The sequence below is a fragment of the Mobula hypostoma genome, chromosome 18 (assembly GCF_963921235.1).
Source record: "Mobula hypostoma chromosome 18, sMobHyp1.1, whole genome shotgun sequence".
NCBI classification, from domain to species: Eukaryota; Metazoa; Chordata; class Chondrichthyes; order Myliobatiformes; family Myliobatidae; genus Mobula; species Mobula hypostoma.
The window spans coordinates 163,060-190,830 of NC_086114.1; the positions used below are offsets into that span (position 1 = coordinate 163,060).

General features: G+C 44.7%; 1 protein-coding gene and 1 long non-coding RNA gene across 7 annotated transcripts in view; one reads left to right on the forward strand and one right to left on the reverse strand.

The window, feature by feature from the left end:
- The window catches only part of LOC134358260 (uncharacterized), a 192,943-nt gene that overhangs the window by 94,686 nt on the left and 70,486 nt on the right, over window positions 1–27,771 (reverse strand). The gene's annotated exons all lie outside the window — the stretch shown is intronic.
- LOC134358259 (tissue-type plasminogen activator-like) overlaps window positions 1–27,771 on the forward strand; it is a 105,334-nt gene that overhangs the window by 53,391 nt on the left and 24,172 nt on the right. For 4 of the 6 annotated variants that reach the window (XM_063070272.1, XM_063070276.1, XM_063070273.1 and 1 more), the window contains 2 exons: window positions 7,802–7,912; window positions 21,418–21,592. In XM_063070272.1, coding sequence (XP_062926342.1) covers window positions 7,802–7,912; window positions 21,418–21,592 — 286 coding nt within the window. The remainder of the gene's footprint in view (window positions 1–7,801; window positions 7,913–21,417; window positions 21,593–27,771) is intronic. The other 2 variants (XM_063070275.1, XM_063070277.1) reach the window with 1 other exon arrangement.

Here is a 27,771-nt window from a genome sequence, read left to right on the forward strand (position 1 = left end):
CTCCTCTGGCTCCTCCCACTTCCTCCAAACTAAAGATGTAGCCATGGGCACCCATATGGGTCCGAGCTATGCCTGCCTTTTTGTTGGCTTTGTGGAACAATCCATGTTCCAAGCATGTACTGGTATCTGTCCCCCACTTTTCCTCCGCTACATCGATGACTGCATTGGAGCTGCTTCCTGCATGCATGCTGAGCTTATTGACTTTATTAACTTTGCCTGCAACTTTCACCCTACCCTCAAGTTTACCTGGTGCATTTCCGACACCTCCCTCCCCTTTCTAGATCTTTCCGTCTATATCGCTGGAGACAGTTTATCTACTGATGTCTACTATAAGCCTACGGACTCTCACAGCTACCTGGACTATTCCTCTTCTCGCCCTGTCTCTTGTAAAAATGCCATCCCCTTCTCGCAATTCCTCCATCTCCGCCGCATCTGCTCTCAGGATGAGGCTTTTCATTCCAGGACGAAGGAGATGTCCTCCTTTTTTAAAGAAAGGGGCTTCCCTTCCTCCACCATCAACTCTGCTCTCAAACACACCTCTCCCATTTCATGCACATCTGCTCTCACCCCATCCTCCCGCCACCCCACTAGGAATAGGGTTCCCCTGGTCCTCACCTACCACCCCACCAGCCTCCGGGTCCAACATATTATTCTCTGTAACTTCCACCACCTCCAACGGGATCCCACCACTAAGCACATCTTTCCCTCCCCCCACCCTGCTTTCCGCAGGGATCGCTCCCTACATGACTCTCTTGTCCATTCGTCCCCCCCATCCCTTCCCACCAATCTCCCTCCCGGCACTTATCCTTGTAAGCGGAACAAGTGCTACACATGCCCTTACACTTCCTCCCTCACCACCATTCAGGGCCCCAGACAGTCCTTCTAGGTGAGGCGACACTTCACCTGTGAGTCGGCTGGGGTGATATACTGCGTCTGGCGCTCCCAATGCGGCCTTCTATATATTGGCAAGACCTGACGCAGGCTGGGAGACCATTTTGCTGAACACCTATGTTCTGTCCGCCAGAGAAAGCAGGATCTCCCAGTGGCCACACATTTTAATTCCACGTCCCATTCCCATTCTGATATGTCTATCCACGGCCTCCTCTACTGTAAAGATGAAGCCACACTCAGGTTGGAGGAACAACACCTTATATTCCATCTGGGTAGCCTCCAACCTGATGGCATGAACACTGACTTCTCTAACTTCCATTAATGCCCCACCTCCCCTTCATACCCCATCCATTATATATTCTCATTCTCTCCCTCTCTCTCTCCCTCTGTCCCTCTCACTATACTCCTTGCCCATCCTCTGGGATTCCCCCCTCCCCCTTTCCTCCTCCCTGAGCCTCCTGTCCCATGATCCTTTCATATCCCTTTTGCCAATCAACTTTTCAGCTCTTGGCTCCATCCCTCCCCCTCCTGTCTTCTCCTGTCATTTCAGATCTCCCCCTCCCCTCCACTTTCAAATCTCTTACTATCTCTTCTTTCAGTTAGTCCTGACGAAGGGTCTCGGCCCAAAACGTCGACTGTACCTCTTCCTATCGATGCTGCCTGGCCTGCTGCATTCACCAACAATTTTTATGTGTTGCGAGAGCATTGGCTGATTGGTAGAAGGCAGTGAATGGGAATAAAAGGATCCTTTTCTGGTTGGCTGCCAGTAACTAGAGGTGTTCCGCAGCTGTCGGTGTCAGGCCCACTTCTTTTTATGCTGTATACAAATGATTTAGATGATGAAATAGATGGCTTTGTTGCCAAGTTTGCAGATGATAGGAAGATTGGTCGAGTGACAAGTAGTGTTGAGGAAACAGGTAGCTTGCAGAAGGACTTAGACAGATTAGGAGAATGGGCAAGAAAGTGGCAAATGAAATACAATGTTGGAAAATTCATGATCATGCACTTTGGTAGTAGAAATAAATGTGCAGACTATTTTCTAAACAGGGAGAAAATCCAGGATTCTGAGAAGCAGTGGGACTTTGGAGTCTTTGTGCAGAACACCCTGAAGGTTAACTTGCAGGTTAAGTCAGTGGTGAGGAAGGCAAATGCAATGTTAGCATTCATTTCAAGGGGTCCAGAATACAAGAGCAAGGATGTGATGCTGAGGCTTTATAAGGCACTGGTGAGACCTCACCTTGAGTACGGTGAGCAGTTTTGGGCCCCCCATCCTAGAAAAGATGTGCTGACATTGGAGAGGGTCCAGAGGAGGTTCACAAGCATGATTCCAGGAATGAAAGGGCTACATACTAGACAGTGCCCCTGTGGCTGTCTCCCTTAACAATAAGTACTCCTACCAGGGGAAAGCAACAGTGGCCTGGGTGGAAAGTTCAAGGGGGAGATTAGAGGAAGGTTTTTTACTCAGAGAGTGGTTGGTGCATGGAATGCACTGCCTGAGTCAGTGATGGAGGCAGATACACGAGTGAAATTTAAGAGACTACTAGACAGGTATATGGAGGAATTTATGGTGGGGGGTTGTATAGGAGGCAGGATTTAAGGGTCGGCACAACATTGTGGGCCGAAGGACCTGTACTGTGCTGTACTGTTCTATGTTCTATAAGGTACCCCATGCAAGGCTTATTGAGAGAATAAGGAAGCATGGGATCCAAGGGGACCTTGCTTTGTGGATCCAAAATTGGCTTGCCCACAGAAGGCAAAGCGTGGTTGTAGACGGGTCATATCCTGCATGGAGGTCGGTGACCAGTGGTGTGCCTCAGGGATCTGTTCTGGGATCCCTTCTCTTCGTGATTTTTATAAATGACCTGGATGAGGAAGTGGAGGGATGGGTTAGTAAATTTGCTGATGACACAAAGGTTGGGGTGTTGTAGATGGTGTGGAGGGCTGTGAGACGTTACAGTGGGACATCAATAGGATGCAAAACTGGCTGAGAAGTGGCAGATAGAGTTCAACCCAGATAAGTGTGAGGTGGTTCATTTTGGTAGGTCAAATATGATGGCAGAGTATAGTATTAATGGTAAGGCTCTGGGAGGATCAGAGTGATCTTGGGGTCTGAGTCCATAGGACACTCAAAGCTGCTGCGCAAGTTGACTCTGTGGTTAAGAAGGCAATGGTGCATTGGCCTTCATCAACCGTGGGATTGAATTTAAGAGCCAAGAGGTAATGTTGCAGCTATATAGGGCCCTAGTCAGACCCCACTTGGGGTTCTGTGCTCAGATCTGGTCACCTCATTACAGGAAGGATGTGCAAACTATAGAAAGGGTGCAGAGGAGATTTACAACGATGTTGCCTGGATTGGGGAAGCATGCCTTATGAGAATAGGTTGAGTGAACTTGCCCTTTTTTCCTTGGCGCGCAGAGGATGTGAGGTGACGTGATAGACGTGTATAAGATGATGAGAGGCATTCTTCGTGTGGATAGTCAGAGGTTTTTCCCAGGGCTGAAAGGCTAACATGAGAGGGCACAGTTCTAAGGTGCTTTGAAGTTGGTACAGAGGAGATGTGAGGGGTAAGTTTTTTTATGCAGAGAGTTGTGAGTGTGTAGAATGGGCTGCCAGCAACGGTGGTGGAGATGGATACGATAGGGTCTTTTAAGAGACTCCTTGATAAGTACATGGAGCTTAGAAAAACACAGGGCTATGGGTAATGCTAGGTAATTTCTAAAGTAAGTAGATGTTCGGCACAGCATTGTGGGATGAAGGGCCTGTATTGTGCTGTAGGATTTCTATGTTTCTAGACGAGGAATGTTTGATGACTCTGGGTCTGTACTCGCCTGAACTTAGAAGGATGAGGGGGGATCTCATTGAAACCTTTCGAATGTTGAAAGCCTTGGAGAGAGTAGATGTGGAAAGGATGTTTCCCATGATGTGCGAGTCTAGGACAAGAGGGCACTGCCTCAGGATAGAGGGGCGCCCTTTCTAAACGGAGATGCGGAGAAATTTCTTTCGCCAAAGGGTGGAGAATTTGTAGAATTTGTTGCCACATGCAGCTGTGGAGGCCAGGTTGTTCGGTGTACTTAAGGCAGAGATTGATCAGTTCTTGATTGGACATGTCATCAAAGGTTACAGGGACAAGGCCGGGAACTGGGGTTGAGGAAGAGATAAACATAGAAACATAGAAAATAGGTGCAGGAGTAGGCCATTCGGCCCTTCAAGCCTGCACCGCCATTCAGTATGATCATGGCTGATCATCCAGCTCAGAACCCTGTACCAGCCTTCCCTCCATACCCCCTGACCTCTTTAGCCACGAGGGCCATATCTAACTCCCTCTTAAATATAGCCAATGAACTGGCCTCAACTGTTTCCTGTGGCAGAGAATTCCACAGATTCATCACTCTCTGTGTGAAGAAGTTTTTCCTCATCTTGGTCCTAAAAGGCTTCCCCTTTATCCTCAAACTGTGACCCCTCGTTCTGGACTTCCCCAACATCGGGTACAATCTTCCTGCATCTAGCCTGTCCAATCCCTTTAGGATTTTATACGTTTCAATAAGATCCCCCCTCAATCTTCTAAATTCCAGAAAGTATAAGGCTATTCGATTCAGTCTTTCATCATATGAAAGTCCTGCCATCCCAGGAATCAATCTGGTGAACCTTCTTTGTACTCCCTCTCTGGCAAGAATGTCTTTCCTCAGATTAGGGGATCAAAACTGCACACAATACTCCAGGTGTGGTCTCACCAAGGCCTTGTACAACTGCAGTAGTACCTTCCTGCTCCTGTACTCGAATGCTCTTGCTATGAATGCCAGCATACCATTCGCCTTTTTCACCGCCTGCTGTACCTGCATGCCCACTTTCAATGACTGATGTACAATGACACCCAGGTCTCGTTGCACCTCCCCTTTTCCTAATCGGCCACCAATCAGATAATAATCTGTTTTTAAAAACGCAAACAACAGGAATTCTGCAGATGCTGGAAACTCAAGCAACACACATGAATGTTGCTGGTGAACGCAGCAGGCCAGGCAGCATCTCTAAGAAGAGGTGCAGTCGACGTTTCAGGCTGAGACCCTTCGTCAGGACTAACCAATCTGTTTTCCTGTTTTTGCCACCAAAGTGGATAACCTCACATTTATCCACATTAAATTGCATCTGCCATGAGTTTGCCCACTCACCTAACCTATCCAAGTCACCCTGTATCCTCTTAGCATTCTTCTCACAGCTAACACTGCCACCCAGCTTCGTGTCATCCGCAAACTTGGAGATGCTGCATTTAGTTCCCTCATCTAAGTCTTTAGTATATATTGTAAACAACTGGGGTCCCAGCACTGAGCCTTGCGGTACCCCACGAGTCACTGCCTGCCATTCTGAAAAGGTCCCGTTTATTCCCACTCTTTGCTTCCTGTCTGCCAACCAATTCTCTATCCACATCAATACCTTACCCCCAATACTGTGCTTTAAGTTTGCACACTAATCTGCTGTGTGGGACCTTGTCAAAAGCCTTTTGAAAATCCAAATATACCACATCCACTGGTTCTCCTCTACTAGTTCTCCTCTACCTATCCACTCTACAAGTTACATCCTCAAAAAATTCTATGAGATTCATCAGACATGATTTTCCTTTCACAAATCCATGCTGACTTTGTCTGATGAATTCACCGCTTTCCAACTGTGCTGTGATCTCATCTTTGATAACTGACTCCAGCAGTTTCCCCACCACCGATGTTAGGCTAACCAGTCTATAATTCCCCAGTTTCTTTCTCACTCCTTTTTTAAAAAGTGGGGTTACATTAGCCACCCTCCAATCCTCAGGAACTAGTCCAGAATCTAAAGAGTTTTGAAAAATTATCACTAATGCATCCACTATTTCTTGGGCTACTTCCTTAAGCACTCTGGGATGCAGACCATCTGGTCCTGGGGATTTATCTGCCTTCAATCCCTTCAATTTACCTAACACCACTTCCCTACTAACATGTATTTCCCTCAGCTCCTCCATCTCACTAAACCCTCTGTCCCCTACTATTTCCGGAAGATTATTTATGTCCTCCTTTGTGAAGACAGAACCAAAGTAGTTATTCAATTGATCTGCCGTGTCCTTGTTCCCCATAATCAATTCACCTGTTTCTGTCTGTAGGGGACCTACATTTGTCTTAACCAATCTTTTTCTTTTCACATATCTATAAAAGCTTTTACAGTCAGTTTTTATGTTCCCTGCCGGTTTTCTCTCACAAACTTTTTTCCCTTTCCTAATTAAGCCCTTTGTCCTCCTCTGCTGGACTCTGAATTTCTCCCAGTCCTCAGGTGAACCACTTTTTCTGGCTAATTTGTATGCTTCTTCTTTAGAATTGATACTATCCCTAATTTCCCTTGTCAGCCACGGGTGCACTACCTTCCCTGATTTATTCTTTTGCCAAACTGGGATGAACAATTGTTGTAGTTCATCCATGCGATCTTCAAATGCTTGCCATTGCATATCCACAGTCAACCCTTTAAGTATCATTTGCCAGTCTATCTTAGCTAATTCACATCTCATACCTTCAAAGTTACCTTTCTTTAAGTTCAGAACCTTTGTTTCTGAATTAACTATGTCACTCTCCATCTTAATGAAGAATTCCACCATATTATGGTCACTCTTATCCAAGGGGCCTCTCACGACAAGTTTGCTAATTAACCCTTCCTCATTGCTCAATACCCAGTCTAGAATAGCCTGCTCTCTAGTTGGTTCCTCGACATATTGGTTCAAAAAACCATCCCGCATGCATTCCAAGAAATCCTCTACCTCAGCATCCTTACCAATTTGGTTCACCCAATCTATATGTAGATTGAAGTCACCCATTATAACGGCTGTTCCTTTATTTCATGCATTTCTAATTTATAATAAATTTATAATAAATAAAAGGAAAGGATCAGCCATGATTGAATGGCAGAGCAGGTTGGATGGGCCAGATGGCCTAATTCTGCTCCTATGTCTTATGGTCTTATGATTTAATTTTTAAGGGAAAGGATAGAGTGATTTGAGGAAGCAAATTCCAGAAGTTGGGTGGAATAACTAAGTTTTGTACTGTGCAAGAGATCAAAACTGGGGAAGTGCAAGCACAGCTCCAACAACTCCAAGCTGATCCCTGAGCATTTGCATGCTCTCCCTGTGATTGAGTTGGGCTCCACTGATGCTCCAGTTCTCTCCCATATTCTAATGATGTGAATTTCTCAGTTAGTTGGTTTCTATAAATTATCCGTGTGTAAATGGATATTGGGGGAGGAGGGTGGAGAATGGAGTGGAGAGAAAAGGTTGCTGAGAAACAGCGGGTTCAATGATATTGAATGGAATGTTCTGAGAGTCAGCAGGGATTCAACAGGTTCCTTTAATGCCATAATGAAAAATGAAATCTCAAAGGGCTTTAGGGCTGCAGGAAGTCATAAGATGAAAGGCACTGGGAGTATTTGAAAATGTACAAAACTATTTCAATGTAAGAGGATAGTTGTACTAAGAGTCAGTGTAAACAGAATCAGGTTTACTATCACTGACATATTTTGTGAAATTTGATGTTTTACAGTAGCAGTACTGTGCAATACATAAAAAATACCACAAATTATACAATAAGAAATACACTGTATGTGTTGTGCAAAGAAGAGCAAAATAGGCTCATTGTCGATTCAGAAATCTGATGGCAGAATGAAAAAAGCTGTTCCTAAGGCATTGAGTGTAACTTCAAGCTCCTGTACTTCCTCTCTGATGCTAGCATTGTAAAGAGGGCATGTCCTGGGAATAGGGGCTCCTTCATGTAGATCAGTAAGTTCAGGGCAGTTGGATGTTAGAAACTTCTTAAGAATAAGGATGGTAGAGTTTGTGGAACTTGAGAGCCATGCAGGTCTTAGAACATGCAATATCAAATTATTATATTAACTGTCACCTTCACAGAATGTGCTACAAACAATTGCCTAAATGGGGGAAGCTGTGCAAAACATCTTCGTTCAGAATATTATGTCTGTCGATGTCCACATGGATACACTGGTAAACACTGTGAGATAGGTATGTTGTCATCCAGCAGTTTGATATAACATTAATGTTTATTTACATGTACTATAACAAAAATTGGTTAATACTGCTAGTTACGGAAAATTTTGACCATAATATATTTTTTCCATCATCCTTTGGATCATTAATGGAGATATAGATAAATAATGAAGCCTCCATTCTGAAAGATATTACCTCAGACAATGTAGTAATCATAGCTATGCAATAACAACTATACCACATCAGATACTTTTGAGGGGGACTGCCTACCCGGCGGGGGGGGGGGTGCGGGGGAAGCAGCAGTGACCAGGTCTCTGCCACTGGGTCTGGTGCTGCGTCTCAGAAAAGCAGAGAGGTGAAGAGGACTGCAGTGTTGAGAGGAGATTCCTTAGCCACAGAAGCAGACTCTAGATTCTGTGGGCGCAATAGAGACACCCAGATGCTATGTTGCCTCCCAGATGCCAGGGTCAGGGATGTCTCAGTCCACAGTATTCTCAGGAGGAGGGTGAGCTGACAGAAGTCTAGGTACATATTGACACCACTAACATAGGTTGAACAGGTGAAGAGATCCTGCAAAGAAATTTTAGGGAGCTCGGTAGAAAGCTGAAAACAGAACTTCCAGGGTAGTCATCTCCAAGTTGATGCCTGCGGCACACGCCAGTGAGGGTCAGAATAGGATGTTTGGCAAGTGAATGCTTGACTGAGGAACTGATGCAGGGGCAGGTGTTCAGATTTATGGATCACTGGGATCTCTTCCAGGGGAGGTACGATCTGTACAATAGGTACTGTTACACCTGAACACAAGGGGGACCAATATTCTTGCAGGCAAGATTGTTAGAGCAGTTTGAGAGGGTTTAAACTAAATTGGCAGGGGAATGGGAACCAGAGTGATAGTTTTGAAGATGAGTTAGTTGGTTTACAAACAAAGGCAATGTACAGCGAAACTCCTAGCAAAGAGGGGCTTATGATAGGGCAAGATTTCAGTCAACAAGATGAATTGCAATGTAAAAGGCGGACAAAATCAAAAAGGGTGAATACAGGACTGAAGGTGTTACATTTGAGTGCACGCAGTGTACGGAATAAGATAGATGAACTTGTAGCACAGTTATATATTGGCATGTATGATGTTGTTGGCATCACTGAGTCATGGCTGAAAGAAGATTATAGCTGGGAGCTCATGTTGTTCGTCCATCGTTGACGTCGATGAGGACCTCGACACCATAATGATGGTGTCGAGACTAGCGCGTGATTTGGATTTAAGTGAGGGAGAGTTGCACAGCGTCAGCCTCACTCTCTCTTCCCAATTCCCATCTGAGTCCAGTGGCAAGACAGAGTCTAGACAGCTGGAGATGGGACTAGGCGCAGTGGATGACCAGGACATCTTCTGTGTCTTGTCCTGCTCTACACGTTCCACAACGCTTGCAGAGACCGCCTTCTTGACCATTGGACCTTCCATTGGTCTCGTCCGCTCAATCCGCCGGAGTCTGTCTTCACATGCTGGGATAGACAACTCCCTATCTCACAGAGGGTTGGAGACCCGTCGGCTACCCTCACCTGGTTTAGCCGGCTTGTTGAAGCCGTTGCCCGGGGTCTGGCCGCTGTCGCATGCAAACAGCTACGGGGAGCCACAGGTGAGAGCTGAATGCCAGATGGGGACCAAAGGTGGACTAACCGCCCTGAAAAGAATGCGACACGTTCCCCCACCAGAGGTGCTACCCCTCCCTGACACCCCATATACCCCAAGGAGCTAAACATCCAAGGATACACTTTGTATCGAGTGGACAGGCAGGTAGGCAAAGGTGGTGACATAACACTGTTGGTAAAAAATGCAATCAAATCATTAGAAAGAAGTGACATAGGGCTGGAAGGTGTTGAATTGTTATGGGTAGAGGAAACATAAGGGTTTCCACTATTCTAAAAGGAACGCAAGGGTATAAAGATCCTGATGGGAGTTATATGCAGACCACGAAACAGTAGTAAGCATATAGTCCACAGATTACAAAGGGAGACAGAAAATGCATGTCAAAAGGGCAATAGTCATGGAGGATTTCAATATGCAGGTAGATTGGGAAAATCAGAATGATGCTGGATCCCAAGAGGGAGAATTTTTAGAATGCTTACGAGACGACCTTTTAGAGGAACTTGTGGTTGAGTCCACTAGGGGATCAGATATTCGAGATTGAGTGTTATGAAACAAACTAGAATTGTTTAGAGATCCTTAGGGACAAGTGATCAAAATATGATTGCATTTACCCTGAAGTTTGAGAAGGAGAAGGTAAAGTCGGATGTATCAGTATTACAGTGGAGTCAGAGGAATTACTGAGGCATGAGAGAGGAGATGGCCAAAATTGATTGGAAAAGAACACTGGTTAGGATGATGGCAGGGCAGTAATCCCTGGAATTTCTGGAAGCAATTCAAAAGGCACAGGACCGATACATCCCAAAGAGTAAAAAGTATTCCAAAGGCAGGCTGTCACGGCCATGACTATCAAAGGAAGTCAGAGCCAACATAAAAGCCAAAGAGAGGGCATATAATAGAGCAAAATACCAGATGACTGGAAATTTGAAAATGTTACTCCGCTATTTAAGAAGGGTGGGAGGCAGCAGAAAGGAAACTATAGACCTGTTAGCCTGACATCAGTGGTTGGAAAGTTGTTGGAATCGATTGTAGGGATGAGTTTACAGAGTACCTGGAGGCACATGACAGGATAGGCCAAAGCCAGCATGGTTTCCTAAAAGGAAAATCCTGCCTGACTAACCCACTGCAATTTTTTGAGGAAATTACAAGTAGGGTAGACAAAGGAGATGCAGTAGACATGGTGTACTTGGATTTTCGGAAGGCCTTTGACAAGGTGTCATACATGAGGCTGCTTAGCAAGATAAGAACCCATGGAATTACAGGGAAGTTGTGAGTATGGGTGGAGCATTGGCTGGTCGGCAGAAAACAGAGAGTGGGAATAAAGGGATCCCATTCTGGCTGGCTGCCGGTTACCAGTAGAGTTGCACAGGGGTCGGTGTTGGGACCGCAGCTTTTTACGATGTATGTCAATGATTTGGACAATGGTATTAATGGATTTGTGGCTAAATTTGCCAATGATACGAAGATAGATGGAGGAGCGGGTAGAGTTGAGGAAACAGAGAGCCTGCAGAGAGACTTAGATACTTTAGCAGAATGGGCAAAGAAGTGACAAATGAAATACAATGTTGGAAAGTGTATGGTTATGCACTTTGGTGGAAAAAATAAATGGGCAAACTATTATTTAGATGGGGAGAAAATTCAAAATACAGCGATGCAAAGGGACTTGGGAGCCCTTGTGCAAGATACCCTAAAGGTTAACCTCCAGGTTGAGTCGTTGTGAAGAAGGCGAATGCAATGTTGGCATTCATTTCTAGAGATATAGAATATAAGAGCAGGATGTGATGTTGAGGCTCCATAAGGCACTTGTGAGACCACACCTGGAGTATGGTGTGCAGCTTTGGGCTCCTCATTTTAGAAAGGATATATTGACATTGGAGGGGGTTCGGAGAAGATTCACAAGAATGATTCCAGGAATGAAAGGGTTAACGTATGAGGAACGATTGGGCTGTATTCCCTGGAGTTCAGGAGAATGAGGGGGGGATCTCGTAGAAACATTCCAAATGTTAAAAAGTCCTGAACAGATTAGATGTGGCAAAGTTATTTCCCATGGTAAGGGATTCTAGGACAAAAGGGCATGACTTCAGGATTGAAGGACGTCATTTAAAACAGCGATGCAGAGAAATTACTTTAGTCAGAGGTGGGAAATCTGTGGAATTTGTTACCATGAGTGGCTGTGGATATAGATAGGTTCTTGATTAGCCAGGGCATCAAAGGGTATGGGGTGAAGGCAGGGGAGTGGGGATGATTGGAAGAATTGGATCAGCCCATGATTGAATGGCGGAGCAGACTCAACGGGCCGAATGGCCTGCTTCTCCTCCTATATCTTATGGGCTTATGGTCTAAAATTTAGAGGATTGGGAAGCTTTTAAAAAAACAGCAGGAGGTAACTTAAAAAGCCATTAATAAGGAAAAGATGAAATATGAAAGTTAGCTAGCCAATAATATTCAAAAGGATACCAAAAGTTTCTTCAGATACATGAAGTGTAAAAGAGAGTCAAGAGTTGATATTGGACTGATGGAAAATGATGCCAGAGAGGTAGTAATGTGGGGGGGGTGGGGGGGGCAAGGAAATGGCAGACAAACTGAATAAGCATTTTGCATCAGTCTCCACTGTAGAAGACACTAGCAGTATGTTAGAAGTTCAGGAATGTCAGGGGTCAGAAGTGTGTAAGGTTACCATTACTAGGGAGAAGATTCTTGGGAAATTGAAAGGTAGAAATATCACCTGGACCAGATGGTATTCTACAAGGTTCTGAAAGAGGTGGTTGAAGAGATTGTAGAGGCATTACTAATAATCTTTCGAGAATCACTAGATTCTGAAATGGTCCCACAAGACTGGAAAATTGCAAATGTCACTCCACTCTTCAAGAAGGGAGAGAGGCAGAAGAAAGGAAACTATAGGCTAGATAGTCTGAACTCAGTGGTTGGGAAGATGATGGAGTTGATTATTAAGGATGGGGTCTCAGAGTGTTTGAAGACACATAATAAAATAGGCCATAGCCAGCATGGTTTCCTCAAGGGAAAATCTTGACTGACAAATCTGTTGGAATTCTTTGAAGAAATAACAAGCAGGATAGACAAAGGAGAATCAGTTGATGTTGTAGTACTTGGATTTTCAGAATGCCTTTGACAAGGTGCCACACATGAGGCTGCTTAACAAGCTACGTACCCATGGTATTACAGGAAAGATTCTAGCATGGATAAAGCAGTGGCTGACTGGCAGGAGGCAGAGTGGGAATAACGGGAGCCTTTTCTGGTTGGCTGTTGGTGACTAGTGGTGTTCCACAGGGTGGTGTTCCACAGGGTTCTGTGTTGAGACCAATTCTTTTCATATTGTACGTCAAGGATTTGGATGATGGAATTGGTGGCTTTGTTGCAAAGTTTACAGACAAGATAGGTGGAGGGGCAGGTAGTTTTGCAGAAGTAGAGAATCTACAGAAGGACTTTGACAGATTAGGAAAACGGGCAAAGAAATGGCAGATGGAATACAGTGTCAGGAAGTGTATGGTCATGCACTTTGGTATAAGAAATGGAAGGGTTGACTATTTTCTAAATGGAGAGAAAATGCAAAAAACTGAGGCATAAAGGAACTAGGAAATCCTTGTGCAGTATGCACTAAAGGTTAATTTGCAGCTTGAGTCTGTGGTGAGGAAGGCAAATGCAATGTTAGCAATCATTTCAAGAAGTCTAGAATATCAAAGCAAGGATGTAATATTGAAACTTTATAAAGCACTGATGAGGCCTCACTTTGGGAGTATTGTGAGCAGCTTTGGGCCCCTTTGAAAAGATAAGACCATAACATATACTGAAACTGGAGAGGGTTCAAAGGAGGTTCACAAAAATGATTCCAGGATTGAATGCCTTGTCATATGAAGAGAGTTTGATGCCCTGGGCTTGAATTCACTAGAATTCAGAAGAATAGGGGTGACCTCAATGAAACTACTGAATGGTAAAAGGCCTTGATAGAGTGGATATGGAGAGGATGTTTCCTATGAAAGGAGAATCTAAAACAAAAGGACAGAGCCTTAGATTAGAGAGTCATCATTTTAGAACAGAGATTAGGTGAAATTTCTTTAGCCAGAAAGTCGTGAATCTGTGAATCTTTGCCATAGGCCACTATGGAGGCTAAGTCTTTATGTATATTTAAGGCAGAAGTTGATATGTTCTTGATTGGTCAGAACATGAAGGGATAGACAGATAGGTATAAACTTTATTGATCCCAAAGGAAATTACAGTGTCACAGTAACATTACAAGTGCACAGATATAAATACTAGAAGAGAAGTAAAAAGAATAAACATAAGTTACCACAGTTTTACAGTTATCACTTCCCTATCTATAGGTTGACATAATAGAGCCCAATGGATGAAGTAAGAATTACCTTATATAGTGCTCTTTGTAGCAGCGCAATTAGCTTAGTCTATTACGAAAAGTGCTCTGTTCGGCCGTGGTGGCATGCAGAGGGTGAGAAACACTGTACAGAATCACCAGGATTTTCCGTAGGGTCCCTTGTTCTACCACAGCCTCCAGTGTGTCCAGTTTGACTCCCATAACAGAGTTTGCCTTTCTAATCAGTTTATTGAGCCTGTTGTTGCCATTGCCCCAGCACACCACCACGTAGAAGATTATACTAGTAACCACAGAGTGGTAGAACATGTGAAGGAGAGGTCTGCATACTCCAAAGGACCTCAGTCTCCTCATGAAGTAGAAGTGTCTCTGGCCCTTCTTGTACACAGCCTCTATGCTGGTGCTCCACTCAAACCTGTCATCCAGGTGCACCCCCAGTACTTGTAGATCCTCACCACATCCACGCCCCCACCATCAATAGTAACAGGGAGCAATGTCTTCCTAAATTCCATTACCATCTCCTTTATCTTATTAATAGAACATAGAATAGTACAGCACAGTACAGGCCCTTTGGCCCACAATGTTGTGCCGACCCTCAAACCCTGCCTCCCATATAAGCCCCCACCTTAGATTCCTCCATATACCTGTCCAGTAGTCTCTTAAACTTCACTAGTGTATCTGCCTCCGCCACTGACTCAGGCAGTGCATTCCACGCACCAACCACTCTCTGAGTAAAAAACCTTCCTCTAATATCCTCCTTGAATTTCCCACTCCTTACCTTAAAGCCATGTCCTCTTGTATTGAGCAGTGGTGCCCTGGGGAAGAGGCGCTGACTATCCACTCTATCTATTCCTCTTCTTATCTTGTACACCTCTATCATGTTTCCTCTCATCCTCCTTCTCTCCAAAGAGTAAAGCCCTAGGTCGCTTAATCTCTGATCATAATGCATACTTTCTAAATCAGGCAGCATCCTGGTAAATTTCCTCTGTACCCTTTTCAATGCTTCCACATCCTTCCTATAGTGAGGTGACCAGAACTGGACACAGTACTCCAAGTGTGGCCTAACCAGAGTTTTATAGAGCTGCATCATTACATAGCGACTCTTAAACTCTATCCCTCGACTTATGAAAGCCAACACTCCATAAGCTTTCTTAACAACCCTATTGTTGAGCTGCAGATGATTCATCCACGGGGGCTACTGAGGTGACTTTAAACTAGAATGGTTGGGGGGTGGGAATCAAATTAAAGAGGCTAGGCGTGAGGAGGTTAGTTCACAACAGGGGGATGGGAACCAGTGCAGAGAGACAGAGGGGTGTAAAGTGAGGGTAGAAGCAAAAAGTACTAAGGAGAAAAGTAAAAGTGGAAGGCCGACAAATCCAGGGCAAGCATTAAAAAGGGCCACTTTTCAACATAATCGTATAAGGGCTAAGAGAGTTGTAAAAGAGCGCCTGAAGGCTTTGTGTGTCAATGCAAGGAGCATTCGTAATAAGGTGGATGAATTGAAAGTGCAGATTGTTATTAATGATTATGATATAGTTGGGATCACAGAGACATGGCTCCAGGGTGACCAAGGATGGGAGCTCAACGTTCAGGGATATTCAATATTCAGGAGGGATAGACATGAAGGAAGGGGAGGTGGGGTGGCGTTGCTGGTTAAAGAAGAGATTAACGCAATAGAAAGGAAGGACATAAGCCGGGAAGATGTGGAATCGATATGGGTAGAGCTGCGTAACACTAAGGGGCAGAAAACGCTGGTGGGAGTTGTGTATAGGCCACCTAACAGTAGTAGTGAGGTCGGAGATGGTATTAAACAGGAAATTAGAAATGTGTGCAATAAAGGAACAGCAGTTATAATGGGTGACTTCAATCTACATGTAGATTGGGTGAACCAAATTGGTAAAGGTGCTGAGGAAGAGGATTTCTTGGAATGTATGCGGGATGGTTTTTTGAACCAACATGTCGAGGAACCAACTAGAGAGCAGGCTATTCTGGACTGGGTTTTGAGCAATGAGGAAGGGTTAATTAGCAATCTTGTCGTGAGAGGCCCCTTGGGTAAGAGTGACCATAATATGGTGGAATTCTTCATTAAGATGGAGAGTGACATAGTTAATTCAGAAACAAAGGTTCTGAACTTAAAGAGGGGTAACTTTGAAGGTACGAGACGTGAATTAGCTAAGATAGACTGGCAAATGACACTTAAAGGATTGACGGTGGATATGCAATGGCAAGCATTTAAAGGTTGCATGGATGAACTACAACAATTGTTCATCCCAGTTTGGCAAAAGAATAAATCAAGGAAGGTAGTGCACCCATGGCTGACAAGAGAAATTAGGGATAGTATCAATTCCAAAGAAGAAGCATACAAATTAGCCAGAGAAAGTAGCTCACCAGAGGACTGGGAGAAATTCAGAGTTCAGCAGAGGAGGACAAAGGGCTTAATTAGGAAGGGGAAAAAAGATTATGAGAGAAAACTGGCAGGGAACATAAAAACTGACTGTAAAAGCTTTTATAGATATATAAAAAGGAAAAGACTGGTAAAGATAAATGTAGGTCCCCTACAGACAGAAACAGGTGAATTGATTATGGGGAGCAAGGACATGGCAGACCAATTGAATAATTACTTTGGTTCTGTCTTCACTAAGGAGGACATAAATAATCTTCCAGAAATAGTAGGGGACAGAGGGTCCAGTGAGATGGAGGAACTGAGCGAAATACTTGTTAGTAGGGAAGTGGTGTTAGGTAAATTGAAGGGATTGAAGGCAGATAAATCCCCAGGACCAGATGGTCTGCATCCCAGAGTGCTTAAGGAAGTAGCCCAAGAAATAGTGGATGCATTAGTGATAATTTTTCAAAACTCGTTAGATTCTGGACTAGTTCCTGAGGATTGGAGGGCGGCTAATGTAACCCCACTTTTTAAAAAAGGAGGGAGAGAGAAACCGGGGAATTATAGACCGGTTAGCCTAACGTCGGTGGTGGGGAAACTGCTGGAGTCAGTTATCAAGGATGTGATAACAGCACATTTGGAAAGCGGTGAAATGATCGGACAAAGTCAGCATGGATTTGTGAAAGGAAAATTATGTCTGACGAATCTCATAGAATTTTTTGAGGATGTAACTAGTAGAGTGGATAGGGGAGAACCAGTGGATGTGGTATATTTGAATTTTCAAAAGGCTTTTGACAAGGTCCCACACAGGAGATTAGTGTGCAAACTTAAAGCACACGGTATTGGGGGTAAGGTATTGGTGTGGGTGGAGAATTGGTTAGCAGACAGGAAGCAAAGAGTGGGAATAAACGGGACCTTTTCAGAATGGCAGGCAGTGACTAGTGGGGTACCTCAAGGCTCAGTGCTGGGACCCCAGTTGTTTACAATATATATTAATGACTTGGATGAGGGAATTAAATGCAGCATCTCCAAGTTTGCGGATGACACGAAGCTGGGTGGCAGTGTTAGCTGTGAGGAGGATGCTAAGAGGATGCAGAGTGACTTGGATAGGTTGGGTGAGTGGGCAAATTCATGGCAGATGCAATTTAATGTGGATAAATGTGAAGTTATCCACTTTGGTGGCAAAAATAGGAAAACAGATTATTATCTGAATGGTGGCCGATTAGGAAAAGGGGAGGTGCAACGAGACCTGGGTGTCATTATACACCAGTCATTGAAAGTGGGCATGCAGGTACAGCAGGCGGTGAAAAAGGCGGATGGTATGCTGGCATTTATAGCGAGAGGATTCGAATACAGGAGCAGGGAGGTACTACTGCAGTTGTACAAGGCCTTGGTGAGACCACACCTGGAGTATTGTGTGCAGTTTTGGTCCCCTAATCTGAGGAAAGACATCCTTGCCATAGAGGGAGTACAAAGAAGATTCACCAGATTGATTCCTGGGATGGCAGGACTTTCATATGAAGAAAGACTGGATGAACTGGGCTTGTACTCTTGGAATTTAGAAGATTGAGGGGGGATCTGATTGAAACGTATAAGATCCTAAAGGGATTGGACAGGCTAGATGCAGGAAGATTGTTCCTGATGTTGGGGAAATCCAGAACGAGGGGCCACAGTTTGAGGATAGAGGGGAAGCCTTTTAGGACCGAGATTAGGAAAAACTTCTTCACACAAAGAGTGGTGAATCTGTGGAATTCTCTGCCACAGGAAACAGTTGAGGCCAGTTCATTGGCTATATTTAAGAGGGAGTTAGATATGGCCCTTGTGGCTACGGGGATCAGGGGGTAGGGAGGGAAGGCTGGGGCGGGGTTCTGAGTTGGAAGATCAGCCATGATCATAATAAATGGCGGTGCAGGCTCGAAGGGCCGAATGGCCTACTCCTGCACCTATGTTCTATGTTTCTATATGATAAAGTCCTCCACCAGCACCCTATATTCATTCTCCTGTCCTCCCTTTATATTCCCAACTATTGCTGAGCCATCAGAGAGTTTCTGCAGATGACATGACTCGGTGTTATATCTGAAGTGCGAGGTATACAAGGTAAACAGGAAGGGAGAAGGCAGGAGTTTGGAGTTGAAAGGAAAATTGGGTCAGCCATGTTGATATGGCAGAAAAGACTTGATGGGCCAAATGGCCAAATTCTGCTCCTATATCTTATGGTCTTATGGACAGACATCACCTCAGGATACAGAAACATAGAAACCATACAGCACAATACAGAACCTTCAGCCCACAAAGCTGTGCCGAACATGTCCCTACCTGAGAACTACCTAGGCTTTACCCACCGCCCTCTATTTTTCTAAGCTCCATGTAGCCATCCAGGAATCTCTGAAAAGACCGTATCGTTTCTGCCTCCACCGCCGCCGCTGGCAGTCCATTCCACACACTCACCACTCTCTGCGTAAAAAAGTTACCCCTGACATCTCCTCTGTACCTACTTCCAAGCACCTTAAAACTATGCCCTCTCATGCTAGCCATTTCAGTCCTGGGGAAAAGCCTCTGACTATCCACACGATCAATGCCTCTCATTATCTTGTACACCTCTATCAGGACACCTGTCATCTTCCATCGCTCCAAGGAGAAAAGGCCGAGTTCATGCAACCTATTCTCATAAGGTATGCTCCCCAATCCAGGCAACATCCCTGTAAATCTCCTCTGCAACCTTTCTATGGTTTCCATGTCCTTCCTGTAGTGAGGCGACCAGAATTGAGCACAGTACTCCAAGCGGGTTTTAACCAGGGCTCCAAGTGGGGTCTGACCAGGGTCCTATATAGCTGCAACATTACCTCTCGGCTCTTAAACTCAATTCCACAATTGATGAAGGCCAATACACCGTATGCCTTATTAACCAGGATAGAGGGGTGTCCTTTTAGAACAGAGAGGAGGAGGAATTTCTTTAGCCAGAGACTGGTGAATCTGTGGAATTGTTTGCCACAGGCGGCTGTAGCAGCCAAGTCTTTACATTTATTTTTTTTTAGGCATCTGTTAGTCTCATGAGACCATGGATTTGCGCCTTGGAAGGTTTCCAGGGTGCAGGCCTGGGCAAGGTTGTACGGAACACCGGCAGTTGCCTTGCTCAAGGACACAACACGCCTCAGCCAAGGCTCGAACTAGCGACCTTCAGATCATTAGACGAATGCCTTAACCAGTTGGCCACGCGCCAATACATTTATTTAAGGCAGTAGTTAATATATTTTTGATTGGCCAGGGCATGAAGTAATACAGGGTGAAGACAGATGGTTGGGGCTGAGAGGGAAAATGGATCAGCCATGATGAAATGGCAGAGTAGACTTGATGGGCCAAATAGCCTAATTCTGCTCCTACTGTATATCTCATGGTCTTATATCAGATTATTTCATAGGTTAAAACCAAATCATATAAAATTTCAAGCAAACCTCCAAATGTTTTATTATTTTTATGCTATAAGTTACAAAACATTCAATGGAAATGCAAATTACAAATGGGACATATGGTGTTGATAAGCCAGTGAACAAGCCATAGAAAACAGAGAGAGCGACCTAATAGTAGCCATCTATCACTCACGAACTTGGTGATCTCAATTGATCTACTATGGGAATGTGCAGTACAGAAGCCAGGCGTTTCATAGAAGTGTGAAATGAAACACTGAACGCAAATTCCTCACATCGTAAGACATAGGAACATAATTTAGCCATTTGGCCCATTGAACCTGCTCTGCCATTTGATAATTGTTGATTTATTTTTTTTTTCTCTCTCTCTCTTAGCCATATTCTTCTGCCTTCTTCTCATTAGCTTTCGCACACTTGGTAATCACAAACCTATCAATCTCTGCTTTAAATATACACAATAACTTGGCCTCCACAGCGATCTGTAGGAAAGAATTCCATAGATTGACTAACCCTGGCTAAAGAGATTCCTCTTCATCTCTGTTCTGAGGGGGCTGTCCTACTATTCTGAGGCTGTGCCCTCTGGACCAAGACTCTCCCATTATAGGAAGTATCCTCTCCACGTCGGCTTCACGTAGGCCTTTCAATATTCAGTAGTTTTCAATGAGAACACCCCCTCATTCTTCTAAATTCAAGTAAGTACAGGCCCAGAGCCATCAAATGCTCTTTATACATTAACCTTTTCATTGCTGGGATCATTCTCGTAAACCTCCTCCGGATCCTTTCCAATTCCCTCACATCTTTTCTTAGATCTTGAGCCCAAAACTTCTCACAACACTTCAGATGCGGTCTGACCAGTGCCTTTTAAAGTTTTGGCATGATATTTATATTCTAGTCTACTGGAAAGGAATGCTAACATTGCATTTGCCTTCCTTACTGCTGATTCAACCTGCAACTTAACTGTTGGAGAATCCTGCACTAGGATTCCTAAGTTTCTTTGCACCTCTGAGTTCTGGATTTGCTCCCTATGTGGAAGATAGTCTATGCTTTTATTCTTCTACCAAAGTGCATGGTCATGCATTTCCCTACATCTGCCACTTCTTTGTCCATTGTCCTAATCAGTCCAAGTACTTCTGCAATCCCCCTCTTCCTCAACACCACATGTCCCTCCACCCATCTTGTAAAACAACATAGGTGAGAGCCTAAGGACAGAATGATTTTCCTGTAGCTTTGGCAACAGAGAGAGCTAGCAGAGGGAACTATGTAAATTAATTCCAATTGCTTTTCTTTTCTCTTAACAAAAATCTTGGGGTTTGAAAGATTATCCATTATCTTGCAAAAAGTGCCCAATTGATTTTTTATGGTCATTGTGTTTTACTCCAGAAAAAGCTATTCAGTTTATCTCTGCTCTATTCCTCAAAAGTGTAAGGGTTTCCTTTTTAAGCAAATATTTAATTCTCTTTTGAGATGGAATATAATTACTTAATGGAATGGTGTGAAATTCCCTTAGAGGAAAAAGATTGAGTTACCACATTAATCATTTCACTTCCATTAAGTAAATGCAAAACTGCTGATAGATTTTATGTCAGTTTTTCCAACATTAATTGAAACTACTCTAAATAACAGTGTGCCCCAATTAGCAAAAGGATTCTTAAAAATATTTTTCATCCATGGATTGAAACAGAAAAAGGAAATTTCAAGTGCAATTACAATGATATTTTTGTTTTTTAGATATTAAATCCCAGTGCATTACTGAGAGGGGAAGAAATTACAGGGGCACAAGGAACTACACAAAATCTGGCTCTCAGTGCTTGAGATGGGATTCAGCTGCAGACCGTGAAAGAAACTATAATGCAAGAAGATCAGATGCATTGAATTTGGGTCTTGGGAGTCACAATTTTTGCAGGTATATTTTTGTCTTCCCAAATGCTTTCTATTATACTTTTGATCGATGGCAACAAAATCAAATGTGGAGAGGAAAATTATAGAAACATAGAAAATCTACAGCACATTACAGACTCTTTGGCCCACAATGTTGTGCAGACCACGTAACCTACTCTAGAAATTGCCCCTATTTTTCTAAGATGTATGTACCTCTTTGTGAGGCTCTTAAAAGACCCTATAGCATCCGCCTCTACTGCCTGCGCTGGCAGTGCATTCCAAGCATCCACCATTCTCTTTCTGAAAATCTTACCTCCAACATTCCCCCTTGTACCTACTTCCAAGCACCTTAAAACTATGCCCACTCATGTTAGCCATTTCAACCCTGGGAAAAAGCCTCTGGCTATCCACACGATCAATGCCCCTCATCATCTTATACACTTCTATCAGGTCACCTCTCATGCTCTGTTGCTCCAAAGAGAAAAGGACAAGTACAGTCAACCTATTCTCATAAGGAATGCTGTCCAATCCAGGCAACATCCCTGTAAATCTCCTCTGCACTATCCTTCCTGTAGTGAGGTGACCAGAACTGAACACAGTACTCTAAGTGGGGTCTGACCAAGGTCTTATAAAGCAGTAACATTACGTCACGGCTCTTGAACTCAGTCCTATAGTTGATGAAGGCCAACACACCATACACCTTCTTAACAACACTGTCAACCTATGCAGCAGCTTTGAGTGTCCTATGGACATGGACCCCAAGATCTGGTTGTTCCTCCACACTGCCAGGAGTCATACCATTAATATTATATTCTGTCTTCAAATTTGACCACCTGAAATGAACCACCACACTTATCTGGGTTGAACTCCATCTGTCACTTCTCAGCCCAGTTCTCCATCCTACTGATGTCCTACAGTAACCTCTGACAGCCCTCCAGACTATCCACAACACCCCCAACATTTATGTCATCAGCAAACTTACTAACCCACCCTTCAACTTCCTCCTCCAGGTCATTTATAAAAGTCACAAAGGGGAGGGGTCCCAGAACAGATCCCTGTGGAAAACTACTGGTTACCCACCTCCATGCAGAATATGAACCATCCACAACCACCCTTTGCCTTCTGTGGGCAAGCCAATTCTAGGTCCACAAAGCAAGGTCTCCTTGGATCCCATGCCTCATTACTTTATGAATGAGCCTTGCATTGGGAATGTCATCAAATGCCATACTGAAATCCATATACACTACATCCAATGCTCTACCTTCATCAATGTTATCTTTTTTTTGCAGCCATTCGAACAAATGTATATCTTTATGCCCAAATGAAAACATCTTCAGTATGATTAGCAAGAAAAGCATTGACAAGTTTCTATTCAAAATTCTCGTTTCTGTTCTTCAAAGAATGAAGGCACATATCCTTGAGCAGTCAGATGTTCTTTAAATGCTGTCTGACCTGCTAATTCCCTCCAGCATTATGCCACTTGTCAAGTATGGGGTCCTAGTCCACAGCACCCTGAAAGTGGCTATATGCTTATGTTAGATGGTAAAGAAGGTGTTTGGCATACTTGCCTTAGTTGGTTGGGGCTTTGAGTAGAAGAATCGGGAAACCTTCTGATGTATTATTGTGTGCATTTCTGGTCACTCAATTACAAGAAGAATATGGTGACCTAGGAAATGATATAGTGAAGTTTTACCAAGGTGCTGCCTGGATTAGATAATATGAGAAGCTGGACAAAATTTGGTTGTTTTCTCCGGAGTATCAGAGGCTGATGGGCGATCTGACAGAAGATTATAAAGTTATATTTCAGGTCAACAATCTTTTTCCAGGGTGGGAATGTCAGATACTGGAGGTCTCACATTTAAAGTGAAGGAGAAAAGTTGAAAGGAGATGAGCAGTTCCTGTTTTTTTTTAACACACAGAGAGCACTGTGTACCAACTATTGCAAGGAGGAAGCCAAAGTTGCTCGGAGGAGCCAGTCCATCATCCAACTCCGGAGAGTTTTGATGGTGGCCAGGGTTCTTCCCGCGGCTCCCTCGTCCAGTGATTAGTATCTGAACTCCAGCCTTTCTGGTTCCCTTTAGAGTGTGGAAAGGTGGCCTTCATTATTTCTCTTCTGACTGGAAGAGCCCTGGCCTGCGCCACTGCACATTGGGAACGTAGGTCAGCGATTTGCTCGGATTGGGAGGAACTCATGAGGAAGGTGTTTCATCACCCCACCGGAGCGCCAGCGTCCCTAGAACCGACTGATGAAGGTGGAAGAGAACGGGGGGGGGGGGGGGATGGTCAGAGACCAACTACGCGATTGAATTTCGGATCTTGGCCCTGGAGAGTGGTTGGAATGGGAAGGCCTTGGCCACACTTTACCACCACAGACTCCGAAATGAACTGAAGGATACCCTCGCTTTGGGAGAGGCAGCAGAGAACTTAGAAGTTCTGATCGACCAGTCCATCCATCTCGATAATCGTCTGGCAGAGCGAGAGTGGGACCACGTTAGGAGGTCAACGAGAGCCGTTCCAAGCCCAGTCACTACGCTTTGTAGTTCCACTCTCCAACCTCAGACTACAACCAGCCCGTCGCCTACTCAAGTCCATCTCCCACCCCCCATCCTCACCACATTCTACAGAGGATGTATCCACCCTGTTTCTACGGACTTTCATTCTCGATGAATGTCCCCATTGGAGTAGCTGGGACCTGACGGAACTTGGGACGGACGGCCAATTCGGGGATGTTCCTCGGAATCTCCCTTTGTGCTTGGGCCTTGTGAACAAGAGTATCAATGCACCAACAAATTGACGCTACCACCCTGGCCTGAAGCAAAATAATAGTCTGCTTCCCTCGTTCTGGTTCATCAAACTGATGGGACAGGGCATCTGACTTCTGGTTCTTCGACCCTGGTCGATAAGTCAGGATGAATTCAAAGCAATTAAAGATTAAAGCCCTCTTGGCCTGCCTAGAATTCAGCCACTTGGCCTCCTGAATACAAGCCAGGTTCACCTGGTCAGTCCAAACGATAAAGGTGTTATTGGCCCCCTCTAGCCAGTGACACCATTCCTCCAAGGCTAGCTAAACCGCAAGAAGCTCCCGATTCCCAACGTCATAATTTTGGCCTACCAGGGATAGCCGCCTAGAGATGAATGCGCACGGGTGCTTTTTACTGTCCGAAGGTGGTCGTTGGGACAAGACGGCACCCACTGCGAAGTCTGAGGCGTTCACTTCCACGATGAAGGGAAGGTCTGGGTTAGGAGAAAGAAAGATGCGAGCTGTTGTGAACCATTGCTTAAAATCTGCAAAAGCAGCCTCTGCTTCAATTGTCCAGACAAAAGGGCCTGTGGATTTCTCTAGCGCTGCCAGCAGAGCAGCCACTGAGCTGAATTTCCTGAAGAACTTCCGGTAGAAGTTAACAAACTTCGGGAGTCACTGGACTTGTTTGATACTGGATGGTGGTGGCTAGTCTCTGACTGCCTGCGTCTTGGTAAGGTCCACCTTGAGATTGCCATTGGAGATGATGAATCCCAAAAATGAAATGAAACAGGTGTCACGTGAAACACTGACTTCTCCAACTTGACAAAGTCCATGGTCTAGAAGCCTCTTTAAAATGTCCCTGAAGCGAGCGACGTGCTCCTCCATGGGTTTCGAGAGGATTAGGATATCATCCAAATAGAAAAAGGCATACTTATGGAGAGTATCCCAGAGCAGGTCGTTTATGAAGGCTTGGCACATGGCTGGAGCGTTCGCAAGGCCGAAGGGCATAACCAAGTAGTCATAATGCCCTGTCAGTGTATTCAATGTGGAAGTCTCCCAAAGGCAGCTGATGCCTGTTTAATGCGGCTCTGGATGTCGTTGTCAATGCCGCTATCCTCAGAGAGAATGCTCCCCAGATATTTGAAAGATGGCACTACTGACAGCTTTTCATCACCAACAGTGAAGGCAGGTAGAGTGGGTGGGACACTGGTACTCCATTGGCAATCTACTTCTGTCTTGGTGGTATTGACAGTCAGCCCCATCCTGCTGTACGCTCTCACCGCCACAGCAAGGACAGTCTGAAGATCCTCCGGAGTATGGGCCACAAGAGCGCAGTTGTCTGCATACTGCAGCTCCAGGACCCGCTCTCTATGTAGCTTGGTGGTTGCCATCTAATCTGATGTCCACTGCCACACCGCTGCTGTCTTCAATCTCGTCGTGGAGAAGCTTGGTAACACACAAGAGGATGATGTTAAAGAGCACTGGCGCTAGCACATACCCCTGCGCGTACAAGGAAGGGCTCGGACTCTTGTCCTCCTATGGTCATCTGAGCAGTCATCCCATTGTGGAACTGGCGGAGGATGGTAACAAATTTATTGGGACAGCCAAACCTGAGGAGGACATCCCATAAGAACTCTCTTTGCACAGTGTCGAATGGTTTGGAGAGGTCTACTAAGGCCATAAACAGGTCCTGATGTTGCTCCCAGCACTTTTCCTGAAGCTACTGGGCTGTGAAGATTATGTCGATCGTGCTCCTGTTCTTCCTAAATCCACACTGCTATTCAGGCAGCATTGACTCGGTGATGTTGTTGATGAGTCTCTGAGGCATGACCTTAGCCAGGACCTTTCCAGCAACAGAAAGGAGTGATATGCCCCTACTATTGCCACAGAAATGACAACGATGTTTGCATTTCTCCATTGCTGTGGGATGTTCTCATCAGTCCAGGCCTTGGTGATGTACTGGTAGAGGGTGCGCATACACACGTACCCTCTGTTCTTCAGTAACTCAGCAGGGATATTGTCAGCTCTCATCCATGATTACCATCATCACTTCTCCCAGCAGTCAGGGCCGTCAGGAATTGGCCATAGGGGAAGGGTCTCGTTACGAGATGACCCCAACCACGCCAGCTTCCAGGATTTGATGCTCAAACTCCCCAAAGTCCAGATGGCTAATGCGGCCCCTTTACGGGTTCAGGACGGTCGCGCTAAATGGCAATCATGCTTCGAGCGCCAAGAATTGAAAGAACACCAGAGATCAGTTTGGTGCTCAATTGTGAAGTTACTCGTGATATCGCTACTGTTTATTTTGAGCTCAGGTCCGGTGTAATACCGGGTCTCGATCCTTGCTTCGGATATCCCAGCCGTTTGGCCCGATTCATCCTCGTCAAGGACTCTTGTCTCGTAGGGTTGGTGGGTTGTGAAAAGGCTCTGTTGGTGCTAGAAGTGCGGTGACATATATTGTATTTCCGTGTATGCCCAGCACAATCCTCGGACTGTTTCGATATAAGTATGACAAACAAAGCTAAAATATGTGGAGGAAGAAGAAGAGATTTGGTTTAATTTTGCATCATGATCAGCACAGACATCCTGTGCTGAAGGCTCTGCTTCTGTCCAGTACTGTGTTCGACGAGTTCAGCACTTAAGCTGATTATGCAGCAGGGCAGTGTCTTACCTACAATCAACTTCTACATTTTCACTGTTGCCCTCAAATACACATTTGAAATTGATAAATCTACACATACACAGGGCAGCACAGTTATATAGTGATTAGCACAATGCCTGACAGTACCAGTGACCAACCAGGCTTCAGTTCCCACCACTGCCTGTAAAGATTGTGTGTGTCCTCCTGATGATTAGGTGAGTTTTCTCTGCATGCTCAGGTTTCCTCCCACAGTCCAAAGACCTAGGTTAATTGGCCATTGTGAATTGTCCTGTAATTCAGGTAGGATTAAACTGGGGGATTGCATGGCTTGAAGGGCCTATTCCACACTGTATCTCAGGAAATAAATATTAAATTTTGACTGGATGGCAGGTTTTTCAGACTCTGAATACAATGCAAAAGGGAGGTTAGCCAGCTCCTTGCAGATGCTACACTCATCTCTAAAACCATTTCTCCTGCAAAAGCAGAGTTACAAACGCCAAGCAACGGCAGTTTCTGTCTTCATTGTCTCAAAGACTTTGGAGATATTTGACACCAATAGGATCCTTGAGAAACTGATCTACAGACTGTTCAGGATGGTCTCTGTGATATGCAAGACGCATCCTGTCAATGCAAGAACATTGATACTGATTGTAGAGCTGCCGCCTTGCGGTTAACTGCCCTGGGTTCAATCCTGATCTCTGTTGCTGTCCATGGAGTCTACACATGCTCCTTGTGACCATGTGGGAGTCCTTCAGTGTTCTTCAGTTTCCTCCCACAATCCAAATCAAGTGATGAGGATGAATTTCTTTAGCCAGAGGCT